Source organism: Schistocerca serialis, chromosome 1, assembly GCF_023864345.2.
Source record: "Schistocerca serialis cubense isolate TAMUIC-IGC-003099 chromosome 1, iqSchSeri2.2, whole genome shotgun sequence".
NCBI lineage: Eukaryota > Metazoa > Arthropoda > Insecta > Orthoptera > Acrididae > Schistocerca > Schistocerca serialis.
In genome coordinates this window covers 374,987,854-375,006,795 of record NC_064638.1, presented here as the reverse complement: position 1 = coordinate 375,006,795, position 18,942 = coordinate 374,987,854, and the positions used below count along the sequence as shown (strand labels likewise).

Below are 18,942 nucleotides of genomic sequence, written 5' to 3'. Positions count from 1 at the left end.
CTTTTGCAACGTAGTCGAATCAACCTTGGCAACACGCTGGCCTCCTTGAAGAAAAACATTTGTGGTCGTCGATTTGCTTCGAACGAAAAGTTGCACGCCTGGATACAGTAATGGTTCTATAGGCAACCACAAACATTTGACCAGCAAGGCACTGACCATCTTGTCTCACAGTGGGATTAATGTATTACTTTTGAAATAATAAACAGTTTACAGAATTTTCATCCATCTGTCTCGTTTTCATATGACTGTCCCTTGTAGTTTTCGCACAGTCACTCTTCTGAAACGCTGGAGGTACTTATTAATACTATGATGATGAGGTCTGATACACCTTGACTGAGCGTAGGGGACGATGCGGGGGACTCGCACCGCTGTACTAGGCAAGGTCCTAGCGGAGGTGGTTTGCCATTGCCTTCCTCCGACCGTAATGGGGGTGAATAACCCTGCATTATTATAGCAGTTATTGTGAAGCAGCGTCGTCACGTTTAAAAGTTTCCAATACTTGGCGTCGCACATTTATACAAGATTCTTGTCGAAATATGTATAATGTACCTCAGTGCCATTTCATAAAAGTTGAAAGTGCTCTTGCCCTGTAGTAGATGTGCCTTCGCCTTTTGTTTGCATATACTTTTTTCACTCCTTGTTCCAGAAAGAGCTTTACGAAGTGTGTATCATTAATTATGTAACTCTACTTTGTGTTTGATCTACAGATATTTGGCTATTATGAAGCAAACCATATTTCTGTGACAGAGGGTGACTGAAAATTTAATGACACACAGTGTGTCATAATATGCGGTATCATATTTAGACTTAATCGGGAATTCAACAGAGTTTTGTGTTTTATTGATACACATATATATCAATTATTTTACAATTTTAATCTTTAGCGCGAAGAAATACTGTACACAACACACTTATTTACACGCTAGTGGAGAGAAGTTTTAGTGTCCCGGCACGCACAATGGGGAACTTTTCACCGGTGCACACGCCATTGTAATCGTCAAGGGACAGATCGGAGAACGCGATGCCGCCCAGGCTTTTCTTCCTGGCGTAGGACGCCTTGTACTCGGCAGAGTGCTGGTTCTCGTAGCCGACCCAGAGGCCGGAGACTTCTCTGGTAGGCAACCGGAAACCGTAGGAACCCAGGCGGTCCGTCGGATCCGTGACGCGGCGCAGTGTTGTTCTGTAGGCAGCATTGGCGTCGTTTGGCAGCAGCGTGCAGACCGTCTGGTAGGCGAGAAGTCCGGAAATGTTGGCTATGCTACCAGCGACTCCAGGACCGTCGGCGTCGATCGGTGGAACGCCCGTGAGTCTGCTATCTTTCGTCAGTTTCCAAGTGCGGGCGAACGTTGGTATGCCGAGGATGATCTTCCTGGCTGTAAACAGAAGAAAACAGGAATGCGAATTTCCGGTGGGGTGCAGACCGAAATATCCGCTAAAAGCGACCACTCTTTGACCATAGTTAGGAGAAACACTTCAGACAACAGGAACTATTCTCAATATTCGATCTTTTTTGGTCTCCGTTGACTGGGCTATTACGCCACAAGCATAATCGACTATTTCGTTAACATTATTAATCTAAACGTGCCCACGTGGATAATAAAAGAAAAACGAGTTTTGTAAACATTAACCTCAAACTAATATTGCTGGCAGTTCGATCCGAACTTAATCCTTACAAGCGCATAAGTTTCGTAGTCCGAAGGCCATGCGAATACAAAGAAGTAATTGTTTTTTTATGCTGTTCTTTTTAATTTAGTGAGTGACATACCACAGCCAGTCAATTGAATACCAAGAAAGGTCGATATGGGAAATAATTAGTGCAGTCACAAATTTTTGTATGGCGGTAGGAGGGAGTGCCATGAACAATATACTAAAACCCCTGACCAGTGGGGGCTGAGTGTGGGAGTGGGGGTGCATTTGAAGTTCAATTTTGCACTTTTTTCTTGAATAATTCGAATAATTCGAAAATCTATCCCGGTGTACAATTTAACTACATTAAATTTCCTACGAAAAAGGCCCCCCCCCCCATTTTTTTTATCGCATAAAACGACAGCTGCAGTGGCAGCAGAATCAGCCTCTATATATAAAGCAGTGTGTGTGTGCGTGTGTGTGTGTGTGTGTGTGTGTGTGTGTGTGTGTGTGTGTGTGTGTGTGTGTGTATCTGGAATCTTCTCCCAAACACTTGGATCAATATCAAACAAATTTGGCACAGAAACAGCAGGCCTCAAGAATATGAGCACTGTGGTATTCATAACCACCTAGCTACACTAGGAGCAGAGATACAGGCAAAAAGTAGTTCTCCAGTACTGGTGTATAAGATACTCTGCACAACAAGCACGTCGCGTGGGAACAGTAGGGGGCAGCCTACATGTGAGGGGCAAGAAAAGGTTTCCCAGGTCCCAACATGTTGGCTGCCCTGCATGACTGGCCTGTTATATTTGTGCAGTACTGCTGTATCAACCTGCTTTGCATGGTGGCCTGTACGTGAAATGATTTTCAATTGAACTGTATTGCAAGGGCTACGGCATCTGTTGAGCACGGCTGGGAAAGATTGAGATGGATTGATTAGGGGATGGACACAGAGAGGGAAGGAAGAAAGGGACAGAGAGAGGGGAGGAAGGAGAGGTGGATAACGTAAACGGAAGGTGTAGGTGTGTAAGGGGCAGGTGGAAAAGAAAGAGGGGGAGGCAGAAATGGAAAGAGAGGGGGAGGAGGATAAGGTCAGATGGAGGGGGAAGGAAGATATGGTAGGAGAGAGGAGTTCGCGAAAATGGACAAAGAGAGAGACAGGAGGAGATGGAGAGACAGAGAGAGTAGGCAAAAGGAGATAGGTAGAGGTGAGAGGATTAGGTGGACAGATAGATGGAGGAAGTGGTGGACACTGAGAGATGGATTAGGAGGTGTTCGATATATGTGTCGAATCCATAAATGAGCCAAATGGAAGGGAAAGGCTAGTAAAATAAATAAATGTGACTGACATCAGAAACAACTACTTCACACAGTCACGGTACCTAAACTTAGCTAACGTGGGTATAAATAATTCTCTAGGTACTGTGAAGTTTCTCTTCAAATCGAAGTCCCTATGGTTTCTGTGTAGTGCTTAGTTAATTCCCTGCGTACTTCACTGGGAAAGTTTCTGAAGAAAGAATGGACGAAATAAGGATTGAGGTTTAATGTGCAGTCGAGAACAATGTGAAATGGATGAGGGATTTCAATCTCAGTCTTCCCGAATGCGAATTCATTGTGTAGCCTCCCTTGGTGATGTTGCCTCATACATATAATCAGGCGTCTGTAATATTATGTTCTGTACAACACTGTTGGTCATTAAACTTGCAACATCCTGAAGGCAGCATGCAATAAACTTCAAATTGTAGGAAGCGACTACGTGCTTGAATATACGAATGATTACCATTTTAAGGCAACTGCACAGAGCAGGTAGGCGTAACGCCAGATACATATTGTCTGCAAGAAAAGATTACGCAGTAAGTTTCTCATTCAGAAACCGCATTTGAATGTTGGTTTCTCGTGAGAAGATCATGTTATGTCTAGTATTAGAAGGAGAAACGCCTACTAACATATGACGGAATTCGACATTGGCAGGGTCGTGGCCCATCGGAACTGTGGTTTATCACTCAGCGACATTGCTGCTGCTCGTGCTGGTCGCAATCCCACCACTGTTAATACGAATATGGAACCAACGGTTTCAGGAGAGCCACACTGAACGCCATACAGCATATCAACGGCTACATGCGATTAGCGCCCTGGAGGACAGATATCGTTCACTAGGCCGTGCAGGACAACACAGCCACGTCATATACTTTTAGTTAGTCAGGAAATGGCCTTGTTTGCTGCAAGGCATTGGTACGGACGTTGCGGTAACAATTGGAGCACCACGGTCCAGCGGCACGGCGACCTTTGATGCAGCTTCTCTTCATAACGTGGTAGCAGAGAGGCGCACCAATAGTGGTGCTCCCAGGGACGTCATTGGACGCAGGAGCGCTGCCACGTCTTCTCACACGATTGCTAGTTCAGCATACCTCATCGCGTCGGATGTGGACCTCTGTGGAGGCTTCGAGGAGACTGCACGTTGCCGGATTGCATTCGTCATCGTCACGAGTCAACAACTGGCGGGGTATTGAAGCTGACACTGGGTACACGACAAGAACACCTCTGTTTATCAGAGCAGCCGTTACATTTATGACGTTATAAATGCGGTTCTTTGGTTCAAATGGCTCTGAGCACTATGGGACTCAACTGGGACCCTAGAACTTAGAACTAGTTAAACCTAACTAACCTAAGGACATCACAAACATCCATGCCCGAGGCAGGATTCGAATGCGGTTCTTTGTCCTTTTCTTTTTCGAGATCGCTGTGGCGTTATAATCTACAAACTAATGCAAGGCGTGTTGTCTGACGTACCTCGATACATTTGGTATTCGACACTTGCTCTGGGCACTTCAATCTCCAGACCTGTCATCCACTTATAACACATCGTCATGGATGCCAAAATCTACCGTATCACCAGTAGCCACCTTCAGCGTTTGATGAAATCTCTTCAGCATAGAATGATGTACCCTTATCTGTCACCCATTCTCAGTCCGCCTCGATGTCCAGCGGGATTACAGTCGTGTCTGCCAGAGGTGCCAGCTCTGTGTATTACATCTATCCTGCGTCACCAACAAATTTAATCATATGTTCTTCCCACTATACTTCCTAGTGCTGTAATTTTAACTGCCGGCGGTGTAGATATTGCGTAACACAAACGATAAACTTGACAATTTTAGCAACATAATACCATGGAAGTCTGAACAGCCAGTAGTACTAGACCAAGCGGAAGATCAGCTGCTGCCAGTCGGGAACTGTAAACGTTTCAACTCTTGTTACTTTGGCAGCAAGACAGCAATCTCGACACTCTTGTATACAACTGCGAGCGAGTTTAGCAGAAAATGATTAGAAGGGTGGAGACCGAGCTGACTTCGTCACCCTCGTAACGTTATGCTCAAGAGCCAATACTGACCATGTGGGGTGCTACCTCGGACCACATATGCACCGATCTTAATATTAATAGGCAACCCCCATTAACTAATATGTTATGAGCCCCCAATAGACTACCTACAGTAAGGGTGCAATAGGTTTGCAGCTGACCTCGAAGCACTAATCGTTAAAGGCCGGCATCATTCAGAACACTTTGTGTTGCCTGTTCTCTGTTTTAGACAATTACCTCGGTCACCGACCCCAGGATTGTGATACTGTAATTGCCCGACGAAGCATTGTTGTGTTGTCCTTGTGACCTGATGATTAATTGACTAACGACAGTAGCTGTACTTCTCTTCAAATGCGTTATTCAAAATAATATACGATCACAAATGTTTACTAAATGTTTTGAATGCCATTTCTCTCCTACTCATTGCATTGTATTACAAAAGCCTTAATTTTATTTCGTATTCCTTACCACTAAAGATGTACTTGTTTCTATAAGGCGTGTTCCTGAATGCATGTTACATCCGTGTCAAAATTTATACCACAGAAGCTAACCTGTACGAGTCGCGCATGCCTGTGATTTTTCAGTACTAGAAGACAAACAATAAAACATTCGCCCCTCTCACATCCCTTAACGCCGCCATAGCCGCGCTACTTACCTCTCTAAGCAACAAATTTCTTTTAGCTCACTGTCGACTTCGGCAACGCCAGTTAAATTTAAGCACATCTTAAAATATTACTATCTCTGTAAGGACTTTTTTTCTGAGCAAGGAGCTCTTCACGATCGTTGAAATAAACTGAAGTGCCTTCCTCGCTTCTGTCTGTACGTACGGCGTATTCTCAGAAATTGCAGTAGGGATTTTGATCCGCTTTTGGCATTGATTCACGAGAAAGAATCCCATATATAATTTATAATTATTTTGTAGAAACTGGCTGAACTACGACGAATTAAATTCTGCCACCCCTGCAAAAAGAGTTTCTATGCCATCCAGCGGTGCAGCTGCCGCAGCTCCTGACTACAGAGAAGCTTCAACAGAATCCGAGTCAGGACTGCAGGTGCAGCGCGTGCCTGACAACCGAAATGTCGCTGGATCGAATCCTGCCCGGACCACGGACTTCTGTCTCTGTTTTTAATCTAGCAGACACCTCTCAATGATGGTGGAGATCCGCCAGAAACGAAATGTGTTCCAGATTCCGCTTTCAGCTGTAGTTCTCCTTTTTCTGATTGGATAACTGTGAAGGGGGATGCAAATCGCCGAAGTGAGGTCCGGTTGAAGTACTTACACCTGGACGTTGAGTCACAGGATATTATTACTATTATTATTACCGAAAACTATACATATATAAATACATTCTCCCCTTATACATGTTATAAATTAAAGACTCCACCCAGTTTTTCTGTCTGTATATGTATGGCTTGGGCTACTAGTTGCTATATGCATCTCTTGTCTTCTATATATACAGGGATATTCAAATAGAAGGAACAGATTACGAACATTTATTGCTTCCAAACTACAAAACATAGAAACGCAATTCCAATGCTCCTGGAAAGAGAAAAGTTCAAATTTGTATGCATTCAATGTGAGCACCACGTGTTACCACATTTCCTGCACATCAAAAGCAGCTGGCCTCTCGTTATCGAATTCACAGCTTCAACAACGCGATGTCGCAGATCTGGGAGGCCAGCGCCGATAAAGTTCATCTTCTGCTTCACCTCTTCCAATCCAAGGCCCTGGAATGATATCATTCAGGTAACGACGAACGTACTTAGAGATGAGCAGAACATGAACTTCATCGACCCAGGTCTCTATACCTCAAACCTTGTGACTTTTATCTGTGGGGTCACGTAAAAAAGACCTCGTTTTTATTCCCCCTATACCTCACACTCTGCGACAACGCATTATTGAATCTATGAATTAAATAACGAGAGGCCAGCTGCTTTGGGTGTGGCAGGAAATGAGCCATCATTTTGATATTTGTCGTTTAACACATGGTGCTTAAATTGAATGCATAAAAATTTGAACTTTCCTCGTTCAAGGAGCGTTGGAATTGCGTTTCTATCACTTGCAGTTTGGAAGCAATAAATGTTTTATATCTGTTTCTTCTTTTTGAATAGCCCTGCAGATAAAATTAGCTTTCCTTGTCGCTGCTATCGGGGTGTGCGACCTACTCTCAGGAGCGACTGTAGGTATGTTGAGAATCGCGGCGGACTGACGCGACCGCCCCGCCGACAAGTGAGTGGGCGAGTGGCCGCGGAGGTACGGTGCGTTTCAGGCACGGCTCGCATTGTTAGCGGGTTCCGGTCGGGCAGTCGGCTCACGCATTTAAATCTACACTTACGTCTACATACCGCCGTGAGGTGCATGGCAGCAGGTACGTCCCATTGTACCAGTTATTAGTGTTTCTTCCTGTTCCATTCACGTGTAGAGCACGGGAAGAATGATTGAATGGCTCTGTGCATGCAGTAATTAAATCTTATTGTTGTGACTTGGCAAGACAGCCAAGTCACTATGAGAGGAAGCCGAAAGGCACGCGTTTAAGCTCACGCAGGTTGACGTGAGGTCTGGAACAGTTAAAGGAGTTACACTAGCAAGAAAAGTACGTAGCTGCTGGAATACTTAACTTTAATCCATAATTGGTGAACATCGGTCAGATGGTACATGCATCACAAGATAAATAGCAAATGATAATGGCGCCGTGCTAGGTCGCAGCAAATGACGTAGCTGAAGGCTATGCTAACTATCGTCTCGGCAAATGAGAGCGTAATTTGTCAGTGAACCATCGCTAGCAAAGTCGGCTGTACAACTGGGGCGAGTGCTAGGAAGTCTCTCTAGACCTGCCGTGTGGCGGCGCTCGGTCTGCAATCACTGACAGTGGCGACACGCGTGTCCGACGTATACTACCGGACCGCGGCCGATTTAAAGGCTACCACCTAGCAAGTGTGGTGTCTGGCGGTGACACCGCACTTATCCTCACGGTCCCTATGTTAGCTATGCTTACGAGCCGGTTTTTGGAACTTTGTTAATAGAATTCCTGGAGATTGTTTATATCTATCTTCAAGAGTCTTCCAGTACGGCTCCTTGAGTGTCTCTGCAACAAACCCCCGTCGATTAAAGAAACCTGTGGCCAGTCTTGCTGCCCTTCTCTGTGTACGTTCAATATCCCCTGTTAGGCCTATCTGGTACGGGTCCCACACACTGGAGCAATATTCTAGAACTGGGCGCATTAATGTCGTGTGACTAGGGTCTCCCGTCGGGTAGACCGTTCGCCAGGTGCAAGTCTTTCGATTTGACGCCACTTCGGCGGCTTGCGCGTCGATGGGCATGAAATGATGATGATTAGGACAACACAACACCCAGTCCCTGAGCGGAGAAAATCTCCGACACACCCTGGAATCGATCGTGGGACCTTAGGATTGACATTCTGCCGCGCTGACCACACAGCTACCGGGGGCGGACGTCGCATGAATGATTTGTAGGCAATCTCCTTTACAGATTGATGTACTTCCCCGGTATTCTACCAATAAATTGTAGTCTACCACCTGCTTTACCCACGACTGCCTCTTTGTGATCACTCCATTTCATATCCCCTCAAAGTCCTACACCAAGATACTTTCATGAGTTTGCCGATTCCACAGTGAGGCCGAGCGGTTCTAGGCGCTTCAGTCTGGAACCGCGCTGCTGTTACGGTCGCAGGTTCGAATCCTGCCTCGGGCATGGATGTGTGTGATGTCCTTATGTTAGTTAGGTTTAAGTAGTTCTAAGTTCTAGGGGACTGATGACCTCACATGTTAAGTCCCATATTGCTCAGAGCCATTTGAACCACAGTGAGTCATTGATGTTATTGCCATGGGATACCATATTTTTTCGTTTTTTGAAATACAACGTGTTATACACACGTCAAAAACAGTTTTGCATCACCTCGGTTCCGAGAGTTCCGGAACATGTACAGAAAATTGGAATAGAGATCAACATAATCATCATTTCCGCCCTTTTTATTGCTCATGAAAACCACACATTGCATGTTGTACCTCCATACAAGGAGAACTTCAAAGGTGGTAGTCCAGATTGCTGTACACACCGGTACCTCTAATACCCAGTAATACGTCCTGTTGCATTGATGCAGGCCTGTATTCGTCCTGGCATACTGTCCACCAGTTCATCAAGGCACTGTTGGTTCAGATTGTTCCACTTCTCAACGGCGATTCGCTGTAGATCCCTCAGAGTGGTTGGTGGGACACGTCGCCCACAAAAAGCCCTTTTCAGTCTATCCCAGTCATGTTAGATAGGGTTCATGTCTGTAGAACATGGTGACCACTCTAATCCAGCGATGTCGTTACGCTGTAGGAAGTCATTCACGAGATGTGCACGATGGGGGAGCGAAATGTCATCCATGAAGATGAATGCCTCGCCAGTATGCTGCCGATATGGTTGCACTAGCGGTCGGAGGATGGCATTCACGTATCGTACAGTCGTTACGGTGCCTTCCATGACCACCTCGTCACCCCAAAACAGTAGGGAACCTCCACCTTGCTGCACTCGTCGGACAGTGTGTCTAAGGCGTCCAGCCTGACCGGGTTGCCTCCAAACATGTCTCCAACGGTTGTCTGGTTGAAAATATATGCGGCAGTCATTGGTGAAGAGAACGTGATGTCAATCCTGAGCGGTCCGTTCGGCAAGTCGTTGGGCCCCATATGTACCGCGCTGCCTGGTGTCTTGGTTGGAAATATGGACCTCGCCATGGACGTCGGGAGTGAAGTTGCACATCATGCAGCTTGTTGCGCACAGTTTGAGTGGTAACACCGTGAAAAAGTCCGAGTTATTTGACGAGGCCGGCCGAAGTGGCCGTGCGGTTAAAGGCGCTGCAGTCTGGAACCGCAAGACCGCTACGGTCGCAGGTTCGAATCCTGCCTCGGGCATGGATGTTTGTGATGTCCTTAGGTTAATTAGGTTTAACTAGTTCTAAGTTCTAGGGGACTAATGACCTCAGCAGTTGAGTCCCATAGTGCTCAGAGCCATTTTTTTTTTATTTGACGAGAAAAATAATTTTCGATGTTATTTGGCACTTAGCAAGAAAAAAGATATAAAGGATAAAGCAAAAAGACGCTGTTTACTGCGTTATGGATATCGTTTGATGCGTTTGCACTTTGCAAGTATACATTTCCTCCAGCAAATAAATGAATGTCACTGTGTTCTGAAATGTCTGGTTGACAGTTTTCCTATTCTTTCAGTTCTCAGGCGTGTAAAAAATTTATCAGCCTACATTCGACAAGAGCTTCCACTATGAATTCTGAGATGGACATCGATAAACTTTATTATCATTGCTTGTTCAACTATTTTGTTACTATATTTGGATATTTTTGTAGAAAGGATAGTCCCTCATAACTTCACTTTCACCTTTAGGGTGCCAAACTGGGCAGCAGACAGCTCTCACAACACGTGCTATTTTGGCGCTGATGTCTAAACGAAAATGACCATTCAAGACAAAAAAATGGTTCAAATGGCTCTGAGCACTATGGGACTTAACATCTGTGGTCATCAGTCCCCTAGAACTTAGAACTACTTAAACCTAACTAACCTAAGGACAGCACACACATCCATGCCCGAGGCAGGATTCGAACCTGCGACCGTAGCAGTCTCGCGGTTCCGGACTGAGTGCCTAGAACCGCGAGACCACCGCGGCCGGCCATTCAAGACAGACAGGACTCAGAAGGAGAGGTTCCCAGTAATGAGGTTGACTTCTTTTTGAAACCATCTATTCGGTGATCCCAGGTATCACACCCTTGTCGGCCATCGTTTGGGGTAATTAAAATAAAAAGAATTTTGTGTGACGCTCAGTAGCATTTGAAGAAGGATAATTGGATTGACTTGTTGGATGGTGCAAAGGATAGGATAAGGCTTTCACTTGTAGAAAGTTGTGGCTTCGAATCTTGTCAATTATTTTAAATTTTATTCTTAAATTTTTATTGAAATGACTTTGATCATTGTGTTTAGTCAATTAATTGGTTTAAAAATAATTTTTATTTTCTATTCCTTTGTTACATCATTTTAATCATAACTACAATTTCATTTGCTCTCATTTTTCTTCCAATCATTCTTTTTCTGTTTGAAATCTTTGTTCATGTTAATTTAATTAATTGTGTGTATTAATTTTAATTTAATTACTTTCTGTTTATAATTTTATTTTCTCGCCCATGTTACTGTACTCATTATTTCGATTCCGCATTTTGCTTGAATTTGTTTTGTTTATAATCTCTTCTTTCATTTAAATCTTCATCTGCAATATTTCGTCCATAGCTCAATAGGAATTTAGGTTACGTTTTTAAATGTCTGTATGTTTATTATTAAAAAAGTTGCACATCTTCTAACAATACATTTTTGAGACCATTGCACAGTAAATATACATCTATTATTTCATCTTTTGTTTTGTAACCGCTAGCTCAGCCATTTCAAATATTAAATTATTGTAATTAATAAATATAATTAAATTCACATTCACAAAAATTCCTAGTGGAAAAAGAGTGTTATAAAGAAAAAATGAGCACAAATGAAAAAGTTCATACGATGATTAAAATGGTGTGACAAACGAAAAGAAATAAATATTTACATTTAAGCCAATTAACTGAATAGAAATAACGATCAAAGTCGTTTCTGTAAAGGTTTGAAAATAATAAGAATTATAGCACCTGGAAAGATTCGAACCCACAACCCTTTGCACGTGTAGGCCGTTCCCTATCCATTACACTACTTTTTGTCTTCCACAAAACCAGTAACAAAAGTGACTAGCTTACAATGAAATGATATAAACAAAGTGACAGCTAATTGCAGTCATCAAGTACAGCATTCATAGAATGAGGAATTATATTCAGTCCTTAACAGAAGCACATGGAAACAAATTTAACAGCGTCCTCCATTCGAGAGGCATCTTCACTGTCACCTTCAACTGGTGACATTTTAGCAATCAGATTTTCTTCTTCTGCAGCCATTCGGTATTCAAGATGTTCATCACTCCCAAATTGTTAAAAATGTAGCTTGTGTTTTTCCATCAGCTAGATCGCTGCAGTATTTTTGCCTGAGGGTAGTAGCTTTCTTCTGGTCTGTAGGAAATGTTAGTCGGTATATTGTTCGCGGAAGTTCTTGTTAGTTGAGCAGTTTTCTCCCTGATCCACCTAGAGTTGGTAATCCAATCTCCAGACCTGTACCGATGAGGCTCAGTGTCAACAAGATTGCATTTACTGCAGAGGTTTGTGTCACTTAAATCGATGGCAAAGAGAGACTCATTAGTGCTGATGATGTTACTGACTACCTTGAACCACGCTGTTCTCACGTCAGACGGGAGAATGTTACTACTGATGTTTTTCCAGACCGCATTCCCTGCTGTTCCGGCGTATTTAGTTTCCATGTTATTTTTCCTTTCGTCTTTCCTTCTTTCTTCTAAAATCGCCTTTGCTGTAATGTTTTTGGATTTGAAAATCTTTTTGCTGAAGTAGATTCGTTCAAGATAAAATTCAATAATATATTTCAGTTTAAAGCCTATTTTTTTGTATATTGATCGGCGGTTCTACACTTTCCGGTCTGACAAGACCGTATAGTTTTGCTGTGATGGATTCTGGGTTGTTGCACATTATGCTCGATGTTCGTTTGACGTATCTGATATCGGTTAATCCCATTTCTTCACAACTTGGGTCCGAAACAGTTCCCCTACCCGTAAGAAATTTGCTATGGTGGACGTGATCGATTCGCCATCAATGACGGGACGGGGAGTAATCATGCTATGTAGCAGGCCTTGGACAAGATATACGTGTTGGCAAACTGTATTCTGTGGTGGCCGGCCGAAGTGGCCGTGCGGTTAAAGGCGCTGCAGTCTGGAACCGCAAGACCGCTACGGTCGCAGGTTCGAATCCTGCCTCGGGCATGGATGTTTGTGATGTCCTTAGGTTAGTTAGGTTTAACTAGTTCTAAGTTCTAGGGGACTAATGACCTCAGCAGTTGAGTCCCATAGTGCTCAGAGCCATTTGAACCATTTTGTATTCTGTGGAACTGGTCTGTGCTACGTTGACAATCTTCGATCAATGCTCCCTTGATTTTCCTTACTACGTCCCGCCAATTTATTGTTGTCATTTTTAAAAGGGAAGTTGTCAATGTTATTCTAAGAGCCTTGTCTTCACTAACACGGTTCGCCCACTCAATGCGCAAGTTAGAAACATATTCAGAAATTGAATTTTATTTTCATTTAACCTGGCATATGATGCGTAACAATATTTTGCAAGTGTCATCTCTAGTTGTAGCACATCTACGTCGTCTCTGATGAGTCCTCTTAGGCACCTAGCACAGTCTTTGTTCCTTGAACGGTAATGCCTGTCAGTCTATGATGTTGCTATCTCAGGAAAGGTTCCAGCGATATAACGAACAGCAGCATTGGTAAGGGGCATCCTTGGATAACGCTTCTTTTTATTTCAGTTTGTTTTGTCAGTTATCAATTACCGGAAATTTGAGCAGTAACACCCTTCGCCATGGTTTCTGGCGGTAAGTCCATTCGTCACATAGTCTCTATCAGGTATGCGTGATTAATTTGATCAAACGATTTATGGAAGTCTATGAAAAGCAGCGTACATTTTATCTTACTCGTATGTGTTAGCTCAATGACATCTCGGTACAAAGCCGCAGTTGGTAAAGTCGTTCTTCTAAAAGCGCAGGTCTGCTGTTGGCCTATGATGTCAGTGGTGCTTGGTATAAGGCGCTTATTACTCGAGTTACAATTTTATAATAAGAATTTAAAAGCGAGATCGACCGTTGGTTATTTATTTGTTTACTTTGCAACCTCTGTACGTAACCAATCAAAACAATAGTACTTTCTTTTTTAATGGTAGTTAGAGTCACATAGAATTTCTTTTTTTTTTTTTTTTTTCTTCATTTACTCGCAAGCGAGAGCCCACCGGGATGAACGGCTGCAAGGTGAGATAATTGGGGATCCTAACCTATATCAGCGTATAGATGGTTTCAAAAAGTCAGTCCCTCGGCTGGGAACGTCTCCTTGTCAGTACAGGAAAAAAACGCTAAGGGCGCTGCAGCAGACTCCCCTTGTCTCGAGTAGTCAACTGAGACAAGAAAAGCGGTCGTGTAAAAGGGGATTTAAATTCGAGTGTCACGCGAGTCTGACGGCCTACCGTGCCGGTGGGCCAGGATCAGCATTCAGCACTCCATCACGGCTGGATAATACGGGCAGTGATCTGGGAGGGATTGAGTACTCCCCGAAACGGCTTGTGAATCAACACACACGTCGCGGTCACCACCATCTATAAGCTGAACTACCTACAGGGCGTGCCTACCTCGCCAGCGGGCGGATGACTGCCGCGCCAGGGTGTGATCGACTTCCGCTCAGAGCTGATCCAGCGTCCTCGGTTGGATTCAGCGGGTTCCTTTATGGATTGCGTAGACCCCAAGCGTCGTAAAAGAACACGGCAACGACCTGTATCATGAGTAATAAGTGGAGTAGTCTTCAGTACTGTTTTATTGCTCCTAACGATGACACCCATGTCCTCGGTCTGCATCCTGACAAAACAGCAGAGGTTTCCAGCCCGGCTGCGGGCGACCCCTACAGTATTCCAGGCGGTAGATTGTCTGCCAGGACAGTTCATGGTAGTTGCGCTGGACCACCAGAGAATCGAGAGCTTAGAACATCAAGTAAGGAAACTTCATAGAAGTCCTTCCAAGAGGCTTCCTCTAACAGTCTCCCAGGAACACTGAATATCAACACACTCCAGAAAATTGTCAAACTGAAACAAATAAAAATATGTGCAGAAAAGATGGCACATCTTATTGTTGGCATTGCAGAAATTTGACATTCAGAAGTAAAGGCAATGGGATTGGAAGGATATAAAATTTATAAACGGCAACTGGACATAAAAATAAATAAAAAACAACAATGTTCGGAACTACAATTTCGGTCGAACAATATCTGACAGAATTAATTAAAAATTTTATATCTCCGTCCCAACGAATCTCGCAGTTTGATTTACTCACTTTCATCAATACACACGCGTTCATCAAAACTGACAACAATTTTCCTCAAATTAAAGTGATCGTCATCTGTGTAGAGGATAGGAACAGTGCCTCTCTGTTGCTAGCTCCATAACTGGCGAGATCTTGGAAGTCCGGTAATGGGGCTGCAACAAATACTGAGAACACTGAAAAAGAAGAACCCGCTTGCTTTGAGAGGGTCTTGCATGTCGTATGAGCGTCACGTAAATCCTTGTAAATGGGCGGTGACGTGCATCAGCTCGCAGCAAGCAGCTGGCAAAGTCCCAATATGCCCCGCCTCTCGTGAAGTAGCTCACACGCGAATCGTGCAGACGAGGAACATGCAGTGACAAATTGCGACACTTACTGAGACTGGCAAAACATTCTAAAAATGGTTCAAATGGCTCTGAGCACTATGGGACTTAACATCTTAGGTCATCAGTCCCCTAGAACTTAGAACTACTTAAACCTAACTAACCTAAGGACATCACACAACACCCAGCCATCACGAGGCAGAGAAAATCCCTGACCCCGCCGGGAATCGAACCCGGGAACCCGGGCGTGGGAAGCGAGAACGCTACCGCACGACCACGAGATGCGGGCGCAAAACATTCTGTTCTCGCTTACAGTAACTTATAAGAGGGTAGCCCGGTAAGTTGTGACCTATTGCTCATTCCCTCCGTACTGATCCTATGTGAGGTTTCTATCTGAGGTTGAGTGGTTCCCTCGAAATCTCATATCTGTGTTGTGTCAGTCCCAATCCAAACAAGTTGTTATTGTTCTCTGTGACTGTTTACACTGAACTATGTGATACAAAGTTGCGCTGTTTCTGAGGTCAGAGATGTTATTGGATTTTTGAATTCTTAGAAGTTGACCTCTGCAGAAATTTACTGCCAATTAAAGAATTGTAAGAAATATTCAGTCTAGGAAGACTTTCGAAGCGGTAGCAGAGTAGCTGTTTCGATACATGCCCAATGGTCTCGATCGGTTATTATAATATTATAATATTCTATTTAGCTAGTGTGTTCAGAGCGTCTACCGTACTTCTAAGTGAGAAATATTGGAAACGACCAGAAATAAGTGAATATCGGCCCGGAGCCATACCCCGTCTTCCAACTTCTATCGAAACAACCACTCCCGTGTGCCACTGCGCTAAACTCTTCTTAGAGTAAACAATTAATATGGTGGTACTGTATTGACAGAATGAATTCTGGAATTGTGCTCTGAAACACTGAATAATGAACGAACAAACATGCATGACGAAACTTGAAACAGGCGTCTGAACCTCATCACAGGTGATATGAAGACACAAGTACCCACCTCCCTATCCGAGGTCAATAAAGCACATCTGTGTAGATTCCATCGATCCTGAGGTGGCTGATACGAATCATGGTAGTGGGAGAAATTTTCACGACGAGCACTTGGCCGGTAAGGGAATGGCACGGCGCGTTTAAGGAAAGTCGCGAATATTGCTGGTCTTCTACCGACTCATTTTCGCTTTTAAAACGCTCACACCACTTATAAGCAGTCTTCAGAGTTAGAGCTTTATAGCTATACACCAATTTCAACATTTCTTGAATTCCTTTGTCACATTATTGCAACTTGCGCCAGAACTTCATGTTCACTCGTTGTTTGAAAGCCATGATGCACGCCAGATACGGTAAACAAAGCCTCACTGTAGCGTCTCTGGACGCTGACTGACAAAATAAGGACGTGTTCCAGCTTGACGCTGCCTCTCTCAAATGACCAGATTATTAGATAAATTATATCGAATAGTGGTAGCGTCAGCAGTTGCTGCTAAAATAATAATTGGTCGTATTTTTTGATCTATCTTCGTAAAATAGTCGGAACTATTATAAATAACCTTCAACGTGCAGATGATATCGTCCTGATGGTATAAAGCGAAGAAGAGCAAAAGATCCTCTTACTAAACGTGAAAGAAGAAAGTGCAAAAGCTGGTCTAACGTTGAATATCAAGAAAATGAAAATTATGGCAACTACACCTATCACTTCATGGCATATAGGATTAGAACCAATGCAGGTAGCTTCTACACTCCTGGAAATTGAAATAAGAACACCGTGAATTCATTGTCCCAGGAAGGGGAAACTTTATTGACACATTCCTGGGGTCAGATACATCACATGATCACACTGACAGAACCACAGGCACATAGACACAGGCAACAGAGCATGCACAATGTCGGCACTAGTACAGTGTATATCCACCTTTCGCAGCAATTCAGGCTGCTATTCTCCCATGGAGACGATCGTAGAGATGCTGGATGTAGTCCTGTGGAACGGCTTGCCATGCCATTTCCACCTGGCGCCTCAGTTGGACCAGCGTTCGTGCTGGACGTGCAGACCGCGTGAGACGACGCTTCATCCAGTCCCAAACATGCTCAATGGGGGACAGATCCGGAGATCTTGCTGACCAGGGTAGTTGACTTACACCTTCTAGAGCACGTTGGGTGGCACGGGATACATGCGGACGTGCATTGTCCTGTTGGAACAGCAAGTTCCCTTGCCGGTCTAGGAATGGTAGAACGATGGGTTCGATGACGGTTTGGATGTACCGTGCACTATTCAGTGTCCCCTCGACGATCACCAGTGGTGTATGGCCAGTGTAGGAGATCGCTCCCCACACCATGATGCCGGGTGTTGGCCCTGTGTGCCTCGGTCGTATGCAGTCCTGATTGTGGCGCTCATCTGCATGGCGCCAAACACGCATACGACCATCATTGGCACCAAGGCAGAAGCGACTCTCATCGCTGAAGACGACACGTCTCCATTCGTCCCTCCATTCACGCCTGTCGCGACACCACTGGTGGCGGGCTGCACGATGTTGGGGCGTGAGCGGAAGACGGCCTAACGGTGTGCGGGACCGTAGCCCAGCTTCATGGAGACGGTTGCGAATGGTCCTCGCCGATACCCCAGGAGCAACAGTGTCCCTAATTTGCTGGGAAGTGGCGGTGCGGTCCCCTACGGCACTGCGTAGGATCCTACGGTCTTGGCGTGCATCCGTGCGTCGCTGCGGTCCGGTCCCAGGTCGACGGGCACGTGCACCTTCCGCCGACCACTGGCGACAACATCGATGTACTGTGGAGACCTCATGCCCCACGTGTTGAGCAATTCGGCGGTACGTCCACCCGGCCTCCCGCATGCCCACTATACGCCCTCGCTCAAAGTCCGTCAACTGCACATACGGTTCACGTCCACACTGTCGCGGCATGCTACCAGTGTTAAAGACTGCGATGGAGCTCCGTATTCCACGGCAAACTGGCTGACACTGACGGCGGCGGTGCACAAATGCTGCACAGCTAGCGCCATTCGACGGCCAACACCGCGGTTCCTGGTGTGTCCGCTGTGCCGTGCGTGTGATCATTGCTTGTACAGCCCCCTCGCAGTGTCCGGATCAAGTATGGTGGGTCTGACACACCGGTGTCAATGTGTTCTTTTTTCCATTTCCAGGAGTGTATATTCTATTTTCTCGGCGCTCAGATTTCGCTGATACTGACTGCAGCCACAATATCAAGAGACGATTATTACTTGGTAGAAAGGCAATGTCCAGCCTTGCCAATCTTTTAAGGAATAGAGACAGAACTTTATCAACTAAGGTATGTACAGTAAAGGCTATGGCCTCTTCTATTGTGATGAATGGATGTGAGACCTGCACCATAAGAATGGTTAAACGACGTAGAATAGATGCCTGGAACGAAAAGCAAACAAGTAGGTCAGTATTAAAAGGAAAAAAGAAAAGTAATTGATTACAACCTGTAAAGTCCGCATGAGAAATTGGAGGGTAGAAGAAATTGGGATACTTTAGGTCAAGGTGTCATGGAGAATTGGAATTGACTAAATAATTTGAAAGAGAGAGAGAGAGGGAGAGAGAGAGAGAGAGAGAGAGAGAGAGAGAGAGAGAGAGAGAGACAGAGGCAGAGGCAGAGGC

The 18,942-nt window shown here is 44.7% G+C and overlaps 1 protein-coding gene across 2 annotated transcripts in view; it reads right to left on the bottom strand.

Annotated features, from left to right (window-relative positions):
- Positions 1 to 811: 811 nt before the first annotated feature.
- The window catches only part of LOC126470849 (chitinase-like protein Idgf4), an 88,937-nt gene continuing 70,806 nt past the window's right edge, over positions 812 to 18,942 (bottom strand). For both annotated transcript variants that reach the window (XM_050098868.1, XM_050098874.1), the window contains exon 6: positions 812 to 1,373. In XM_050098868.1, coding sequence (XP_049954825.1) covers positions 916 to 1,373 — 458 coding nt within the window. In that variant the 3' untranslated portion in view covers positions 812 to 915. The remainder of the gene's footprint in view (positions 1,374 to 18,942) is intronic.